A 9,784-nucleotide genomic window follows, 5' to 3' on the forward strand; every position below is an offset into this window, starting at 1 on the left:
TTGATTACTGATTACATTCCTTAACTTGAATAGTGATTCTCATCAACAATATTCTTTATTTATTTTGTTTTTAACCAAATTGATTAAATTTAACTTTGCAAATAAACGCACAGTCTTTGTGGAGAAAATACTCTTTACTTACTACTTATTACTTGTACGACCATGTACACTTGCACGTAATCACGCGACAATACAGTACCTAACACTCATTTACCCACTGTAGCTTGACAAATAACAAGCTATCGCTCGAGTTCTTCAATTCTCATGCTCAAAGCCTTCATCATGACAATTGTTTTCTCCTTCAAAGCTATCACCATGGCCTTAAGAACATTGTCCCTTATTTTCAACATATCCACAGTGGAATTCTGCACTCCTCACATTGCTTCCACATTGGAACTGAGAGACTCCAATGCAAATTCCCTGAGTTTCTCTTCTATTGATTCCAACTCTACAGTGCGCCCCTCAACTACCTTGAGTGTCTCCCCCATATCCTTCTTGGATTCCTCAAGATTGACCACTCGAACTTTCAAAACCGACATCATATCCCTTGATGTCTAGCTTTGTTGGCCCTCTCGCGGGTCTCTATTGGCTCAATATAATCGTCTACTCCTTTCATCATCTCGATTGACGCCTTTGAACCTTAGCTAAGATATCAATTGTCACAGGGCTAGAACTTTAGTCTCGCAATCCATGTAGCCTTAGGCAATTTCTTGGGTTCAAATTCGCTTACATCAACTTAACTCTCACAAAGTGAGAATTCTCGATAGAAATTCTCTAAGGCATCAAAAATAAAATGAATGCAACTCAAAGAAAAAAATAGCAACGAAACAAAAAAGCCACAAGAAAGCAATGCTCATAAGTTTTTTGAGTAAATACTCTCAAAATATATTCACTAACTTTGAATGGAATACAATGAGATGATTACAAGTGAGGGGGGAAAGCCTTTATTTATAGTTGAGCTCTCCTAAATCTAACGGTACAAATCGAATTACACCAATAGTTGAGATTAGTATCTATCTACAAAATAAGAGTCCTAAGGGATTTAAACTCTATACATCTTTATCCCTTAAGATTTACAATAATTACTCTGGTAGGTCTAGTTTTACTGAAGTGTTTCACTAGGCCACCAAGGCTTCAAGTAGATGGGCTCCTTAATGTCTTACACAAATTAAGCTAGTTCAAATGGGTTAAATGAGCCCTCATTTAATCAGTTGACCTCCATTGGGCACTCTATATGCATTTTTCACAAGCTTTGATCCGTGGCTCGTGACAAAAGTCAAATCACAAACTTTAAATTCTTAATTGTTAAAGTAAGTTCAGAGTGGTCAAGTGTCTATAAAGTATATTGGAACAAACCCCATGATTGCGTATCCACTTACTAAGAGACTCCCACCCATAGTTTTTATGAGCACACTGCTCATATGGATGTAATGTCATCGCAAGATATTTGGTTTTAGTGGAAGCTTGTAAGTTTAAATATTTTTTTATGTTATATACACATTTTTTGTTATTTCAATTTATAGATATTTCAGGGTTATTTTCTATAAAAATAAAGTGTACATGGTTTATCCACACTTTAATTTTGGTAAAGTTTAATCTCATTAAGGCTAAGAAAACCAATCGAAAATAGACATGTTTAAATCACATTGCATATATTTTTTCATGCTACATATCCATACTTGATCTATGTCATCTAATTGTATTAATATACATGATCAAGGATGGATTTAGTTACTTATATATAACGAAAGTCTTCTTAATTCTATGTTGACATAATCAAAAGACAAGATTGTTTGAAATACTTTTTAATATGATAGTAAAGTTTTGAGCTCATAAAATTATATAATAACATGTAATTATAGGGTGATTAGTATATATATATATATCTATATCTATATACATACATGTGTGTTTGTGTAAGAGATCCAAGTGGGAGATTGTTGAAAAATATAGACATCACATATATAATAAGAATAACTACATATTATTTACTATCATAAAATGTTAATCCAAATTAAAAATGGTCTAATTTGATTAAGATTTTTGAGCTTTACTTGTTAAATAAAATATGACCAAATATGTGTAGATACTCTAATAATTAATTTTAATTGATGATGAACTAATTAGAAACGAAAGTTAATATGCAAAAATTATATATTAAAGTATGATCCTCAAATAGCATATACATAACTTTTCTAACATTCTATCTAGGGGAGTGCAAAATTCGGGTAAAACCGAAAAAATTCGGTTAATCGACCGATTAACCGAATTCGGTCGGTTAACCGAATTTTTTCGATCGGGGGTCGGTTAATTAATTTTTGATTTTCCGGTTAACGGTTAATTCGGTTCGAAACCAGTCGGTTAACCGAATTTTTTCAGTTTAACCGAAAAATTAATAAATAAAATTATAATATATAAATAAGCCCACTGTTCACCTAAACTCAATCCAAACCCAAGTATTCAATTCAATCCAATTACCCAATCTAATTACCCAACTCAACCCAATCATAAAAATTACAAATAATTTAATAAATAAAAATAAAATTCTAAAACTAAAACTAAAATATAAAAGTCTAAAAATAATTTCGTTATGTATGATTCAATTAGGTTAATTCGGGTAATTCAATTAATTCGATTAATTCGGGTAATTCGGTTAATTTTTAACCAAAAATAAAAAAACATATAATTTTCGATTAATTCGGTTAACCGACCGAATTAACCGAAAAAATTTCTGTTCGATTAATTTTTAAAAAAAAATTTGGTTCGGTTCACGGTTAAAAATTTTGAAAGGTCGGTTAATTCGGTTAATGTTATTTCGGGTAGCTAATCCTATTTGAAAAAAAAAAAAAAGACACTATCATTCTCTAAAATACTTGTATGTTAATTTGAAAAATCAAAACCAAAATATTTCGAAATCTCATAATATCAATGAATTCAAATAGGCTTCTGCATCTAGTTTTCTTAATTTATCCTTAATAATTTGACATGACAAATCTTATTTTATGGTTTTAAATCTTATACGGTTTCTAACATAGACAAATGCATACCTGTTGACATCAAGGCTAAAACTCTAAAAACTCACTTTGAAAGACCTAATTATGGCAAGCAAAGTGCATCAAACTACCAATATCAATACACAAGAGGAGTGTTCTTCTACTTAAAACAAGAATGGGATACAAATAGATAAAGAAATCTCAGTGAGCCTATAATTTACAAATACAACCAAAGATTCCTAAAAACTAATTACTTTTACACTACAGCTTCAGGATAGATCCTTAATTTAGTTACTACAATCTGAATACCATATTGGACTCCACGATTTACTAGCTAGCTTACTGCTGCACACCTTTTCAAAAGAACCAACTTCAGTTGATTTGCAGACACGGACCTTAGGCTTCTTATGTTATACCCCCTGAAAATTAAGACAATCAGAATGACAAAAATTACAAATAGCATGAAACCTAACAATTAAGAACTTGCAATCAAATTGAGTAGTTTTTTCCTATATTTAATTTAATAGTTTATACCCTATCTCCTTGGTTAAGAATCTGACACTTCTCAAGGTAAAACCTTTTGCAAAGATGAATTCATGTTAAATAAAAGCAATGAATTGGTCTCAATCTGGAACAGCTAGAGAGGATACGGATTATAGAATAACTGGTCAAGGTGGAACAAAGATACAGCGAATACATCATAAGCCTAGCAATTTTAAACCCCATCAACATCTCTCATGTAATTCCAGATCACCAGCCCTAGAGAGGAAGAAATCGGGCACCTTCGGCATAACCTCATGCATCCTCAGTATCTATACAACAGAAATCTTACTTCGTGTTATTACCATGTATGCAGGGTCCCCAAAAATAAACTCTTCTTTATGACAGAAGGGATGTAATGGGAAGCACCATCCAGGCACAGGAAGCTTTAATGTGGGGATTGTCTTGTATCAAGATGCCAGCTGAAAAGGGTGCTTGCAATTTAATTGGAAGCACATGATGTCTGTACTAGTGTGTAAATGTAGAAGTCAAGTATGCCAGTGATGTTTTATCTTATGTAAGGGTAGACAGGATTGGCATGTATTAAATAACCCTTTAGGAGAAGAGAATAAAGTTCGTACAACAAACCCCTAGAAAGAAGGCCTACCAGACAGATATATATATGCACTTATAGGACTAGAACCCTACATCTGTAAAATACAGATGCTCAAATACATGTGTTCTTTTTGTTGCAAGTTTAAGTTTTTACTTCATGCTTTCTGCAATTTTGGTGTCATTTTTTCTTTTTTGTTGCAAGATTAACTTTTTATTTCATCTTTTCTAGAAAATTATCACCGATTATTGACCTCAAACTTTTTTTGTTGATTTAAGGTTTCTACTCTTCAAAGCTTTAGCCTTAAAAAAAGAAGGATGTGCCAGAAGGGGAGGAGTTTCTTTTATAGTTTTTTATCTGAATGAAATTTCATTCCCAGTTTGACTTTCAAAACAAGTATGAAATTTCTAAAAAGCCCTCATGCTTTTTAGCAATGCATAAAAATAACCTGATTAAACTAAAGCCAATTAGAAGTTACTTGTAAACAAAGTGCCTCAGTAATTCAGGTGTCAATCTAGCAGTTTGATGGGGAAAAAGGTTTTAAAAAATCACATCAGTCACTCTCAAGGAAAAAGTTCAATGTTATACCTCAGCTGGCGATGGAATAATAGATTCCCTGTTCAAATTTAAATGGAGACTCTTAGTTCCTTTCATCATTACACAAACAATTAAAAACATATTGAATTCCACAAGACAACAAGAGGATTACTACCTTGGTCTGTCTGCCGTGGCAAGATGTTTGGACATGATGGATGCCTGCAATAAGACCACATGTCATATTTATATGTATATCTAACAATTATAACAAGGAATAAAAAGTGAATAATAATGTATACATGTTATAAAGAACATTGATACTTAATAGAAAGAAAATTTATACTTCAATGAATTAAGGCTCTGCTTGGAAGAGGATGGAAAAGAGTGGGGACAGAATTTCTCGATCTAATCATTAAGCTACAAAATAAGAAGCGGTTATGAATCTTAACCATTTGATTAACAAATTTTCCATCCTCTCTCTTTTCCACTCTCCATACCATGAAAAGCTTAAGAGTGAATAATAATGTATACATGTTAAATAAAACGTTAACAAAAAGAAATTTTATACTTCAGTGAATTAAAAGTAACTATGGTTAGCTAAGTTTTATAAGCTCTTTTAACATTAAAGGGTGAGGATGGCAGACGAAGTATTGATACACCATATAATCAGAATACTTATCTGTCAAATACATATCCTTGTTTAGTCATAAACCATTAGAACCAAAATGTGGAACTAAATAATTGCTATGCACAATTGTAACACCAAGGGGATGTCAATTATGTTGGCATACATCAAAAATTGAAACACCTAGCTCTATAGCATGTAAGGGCCAAAATGCTGAACTGAGATCCTTGCAAATTTTATCACAAGTTTACTTAAATATGGAGGACTAGAAATGCAGAATGCTGAATGTTCATCTAGGAAAATACGATCACATTATGTATCTAATATGCAAATAAACTCATTAACACACCGAATGTGTTTTCTGATTGGCAAACTTGGCTACCTGCTCCTGGATTATGCTCCTTGCTTCAACAAGTTGAGCTTCAAGCTCAAGCTCCCTCTCTGTTGCTTCAGAAGTGACTTCAGCACCTTTTTGCGCATCCTGTAATTGAACCATCCGCTCCTAGAAACCAAAAGAAAATTAAAAAAAATTATAATAATTGTCAAACGCATCTATCTTATCATACAAGTTAATAATTAATAACCATGTAACTCAATTTAACAGAGAGAATACTTTTACAGAAGCCATCTTAGTGCGAAGACTTTCTTCTATTTGATCCCTAGCCATGTGAAAAGGAAGATCAAAGACATCCTGTAAACAAACAAACTAGAACAGGTTAGAAGCAGTACTTGACTGACCGGAAATCAGCAACTCTGCATCATTTAGTAAGTCATACCGTCCTCCCACCAAGTGGCGATTGTGATGGATCATTTTCATGTCTTTCGCTAACAGGCAAAGATTGCTTTGGCAACCCATTAGGAGCATTAAAGAAATCACGCATATCTACCTGTAACCAAAGCTGCTTTCAGAATTCATAGGGTGCAAACTAAATGAGGGCTGACTACCAGGAGCCCAGAAACAAGAAACAATACGTAAGGATTAGATTAATTCAAACAACACACAAACGATGAAACAATATTGGAGAAAGGATATCTATAATAGTTCCTCTCGGAGTACAATCCCCTTGTGAAATTGTTATGCTCTCTACAAGAATAATGATGTACCAGGGTACTGATAAGTGAGACAGCTGCAGTAACATGAGTAACACTACAGAAGTGATTCTAGAGTCTAGACCAAGACTTGCCACTAATATAGTATCATGATACTCTGGGCATAGCATTGTATCACCAGCATAGAATATCACCACAGCCACTATATTCTAAAGGGTAGTACTAATCATTAAAATCATTGACCAACCAAGGGACAATCTCACATTTCTTCATTCTTTCATGTTACTTATGCTACATACTTCATAATCATCCAAATCCCTTTTAGATGCATCACACTTCCCTTCCTGAGGATAATCTTTTTCATAAATTAATCCTACATGCAAAGAGCCTTAAAAAAGACAAACCTGGGACAGTGCTTTCACTGAAAACAGGAAAAAAGAGTAAGAAATTCCACCAGTGGGCTGACAGCAGCACCAAACTACTAAGATAATAAAGCACATATTTGCATAATTGCTTTGTTACTCTTAAACAGATGTTAGCAGCTGTATAGGGCAAATATGTTGCAGCTAGATGTCTAAAATGATTTTGCATCATTTGCAGTCAGTGAAAAAAAAAACAATTGGATCCAATTCGTATTTCCAAGCTAGAATGCAAACCTTAAACAAACTTAATCTTTCCATGCTAAAAAAAGAAAAAAGAGGTTATATTAGCGTATCTAGGTAAAATAAAATGTTACTTTCCTGTATAATCGCACTTAGCTCTGCAGCCAAATCTGATTAGCTAAAAGCAATAAGGGATAAAATAGAGCAACCATGACAATAGAGGATTAAATGTAAAAGCATATACCTGCATTGAGCGCAGTAATGCTCTTAAATCAGCATTTTCTGCTTTCAGTTCTTGATTTTTTGCCTCATAAGCATCCACCTGAAAGATGACACATTGTTAAACATAATCCAATAGAACAGAGTCGTAATAAAACAATAACTCTACATACAATCTTTTTATAGAAATCATTGTCTGCTTTCTTCCCATTCCAGGTCCCACGTTGCCGCCCTTCTTTCTGTTTGCAAATATCATATAATTCATTAAAGCATTAAATTTAGATTCAATTAGTAATAAAATTAGCATCAGCGCAATTAATACCTGAAGCAAATTCATTATTTCCATTCCTGATCTTGATTCCTTCTTCTTTTCCATTAAGACTTGGTTCAGCCTCTCCTGCAACAGAAAAGATAAGTATATTTCCTACTTATGTTTACTATTTTCTCCTCAAATGATCAATAAACAACTAAATAAGATCCTACCTGCAACTTTATGTACTCCTTTTCCTTCTTTTTCATTTCATGTATCTGTTGAGTTCTCACTTGCTTTTGTAGTATCAAGTAAAAATAAAAACAGTCAATCATATATTGTAATAAAAAACAGAAAGCTTCAATCAAGTGGAATATGCCTAACCTGATTACCAATCACCATCCTCTGAAATTCATCTCGTTCTTGCTGTAGCTTCTCAATCTGTGCCTTAAAAGCTGCAGTATTTTTGGCTTCCTAATCATAGAGCATTACCATAAATTCTTTAATTTAAATAGGAATTAAACTAAGTCAACTTGGCTTCCTAAAACATAATGCACTACTGCAAATTCCTTAATTTAAATGGGAACTAAAAACTAACTGAAAACCAACATAAAAAACAAGATGTAAATGAAAAGTTGCAAACCGTTCTAGTAATTGTTGCTATCTCTCTATCTTTAGCTTGCAACTGTGCATCAAGCCTCTCAACTTTTGCCTCTAATCTTGAGATATCTGATAATAATCTAAATGAAAGAAAAAAGGGAAAACAATGAATAAAATAATCTAATGCTATGTTTGGCAACATGAGCTTGAAAATTCAGAATTGGATTTCATTTAGTATTTAAATTGTGAAAATGAAATGCATGCATTACTACATTACATATCAATATGACTATATATTTGAAATGTATAAAAAACATGAACTTTTAAGTTGACAAATATATCTCAGTAATTCAAATTCAACAAGAATAAGCATCTAACAAATCCAAAAATTTAGAAAAAAATAAATAATCATAAATGTTTCCTTTACATGTATTTTCTTGCATAACTTATACTACTTTGAAACTGAAATCTATCTTTTGAAATCCATTTTCCAAAGGCAACCTAAAAGATAAAATCAAATTCTGCAGACATACACGAAACCAGAACATAATATAATCTAGCCAATGTCACAATGGTAGAAATTTAATTTATATAAAAAGAAGTAAATGAAGATTACAGAAGCAGATTTGGATAAAAATAAACCAGAATCAAGGAAAAAATTTTGCATCAACCTAAATCTCAATATTAGTAAATAAGGACATACCAAAATTCATAAGATTTCAGTTCATAAAAGGAACTGAATTATCATAAATAAAAGGCGAGCAACCCCGAGGCGGAAAATAAATTGCCAAATTCAAAAAATTGAAACATAAATTGAAATTAAATAAATAAATTACCGTTGTCTTTGCTCATTAGCAGACTCTCTAAATTCAATGTCGCGCTGCCGCTGCTGCAGCAATGAATATATGCAATTGCAGGTCCTCGCGACCGAAACCTATCAATCACATAAAAATAAAACAAAATCATTAACTCTAGATTATTAAAAAATATAAAATATATATTAAAAGAAAAAGAGGAACATACCGGATCATTGGCAAAGAGATCGAGAGAAGCAGGAAAGCCAAAGGTAACGAGCGTCTGGTTCAAGTACTTTGTACAGTGGTCCAAGTTTCCAGCATCTGCAAATGTATACTCTCTGAAAGACAACAGCACACAAAGAAATATATATTATTTATAAATGAAAAAAAATGTACAAGGAGAGATGTTCCGCTAGAAATATGAACTGACCCGATAGAGAAGGCGGACTGAGAAGGCTGCTGTGAAAAGGAAATGAAAAAAAAAAGTTGCAAATAAGGAAAATGGAAGAGAACAAAATGAAGAGTGGATTTTGGGTTTGAGAAAAAATTCCTTACAGGGAGATCCAATTCTGCATCAGTTGCCGGCATTGCGAGAGAGATTGAGAGAAACTGGTTGTATTTTGTCTGAGAAGAGAGCGAGGAAGGAGATAAACAGATAGATCTAATCTTTATAATCTAAAAACTAGACTAAGTCTTTAAAATTAAAGCGGTGGACAAATTTGAAAATTGAAAATACTTGGAACCGGAGTGGGTACTTCAACTTTTTCGGGTTTCGAGTTTGGATTTCAAAATTAATATTGTAAGAACTAAATTGATCATTAAACCGATTACGGTTAGATAATCCAAGTTGGTTTCTTTTTTTAAGAATTGAATAGTTGGTTTAATGGTTAAAAAAAACAAAACATTTCCATTTTAAAATTAATTAATTATAAATAACGTTAGTAATATGTACGATATTAAAATAAAAATTAGAATAAATTAGGAATAAAATTATATTTAAACATATAAATACATCAAA

At 32.4% G+C, this 9,784-nt stretch overlaps 1 protein-coding gene across 8 annotated transcripts; it reads right to left on the bottom strand.

Annotated features, from left to right (window-relative positions):
• Window positions 1-3,096: 3,096 nt before the first annotated feature.
• Window positions 3,097-9,548, bottom strand: LOC105790941 (uncharacterized). 8 transcript variants are annotated; one of them, XM_052635111.1, is made up of 18 exons: window positions 9,322-9,546; window positions 9,197-9,225; window positions 8,993-9,104; window positions 8,806-8,903; window positions 8,013-8,109; window positions 7,754-7,843; window positions 7,603-7,665; window positions 7,442-7,516; window positions 7,293-7,358; window positions 7,145-7,222; window positions 6,025-6,135; window positions 5,862-5,939; window positions 5,598-5,750; window positions 4,799-4,842; window positions 4,675-4,702; window positions 3,644-3,805; window positions 3,528-3,548; window positions 3,097-3,412 (listed from the first exon to the last, which is right to left on the bottom strand). In XM_052635111.1, the coding sequence occupies exons 1-16, from the start codon at window positions 9,352-9,354 to the stop codon at window positions 3,719-3,721; spliced, it is 1,242 nt and encodes a 413-aa protein (XP_052491071.1). In that variant the 5' UTR covers window positions 9,355-9,546; the 3' UTR covers window positions 3,097-3,412; window positions 3,528-3,548; window positions 3,644-3,718. The 8 variants fall into 8 exon arrangements, with proteins under 8 accessions (XP_052491071.1, XP_052491072.1, XP_052491070.1 ...); XM_052635112.1 differs by having other exon boundaries at window positions 3,528-3,805; window positions 9,197-9,222; window positions 9,322-9,548; XM_052635110.1 differs by having other exon boundaries at window positions 3,528-3,805.
• Window positions 9,549-9,784: the final 236 nt, after the last annotated feature.

Source organism: Gossypium raimondii, chromosome 8, assembly GCF_025698545.1.
Source record: "Gossypium raimondii isolate GPD5lz chromosome 8, ASM2569854v1, whole genome shotgun sequence".
Taxonomy (NCBI): domain Eukaryota; kingdom Viridiplantae; phylum Streptophyta; class Magnoliopsida; order Malvales; family Malvaceae; genus Gossypium; species Gossypium raimondii.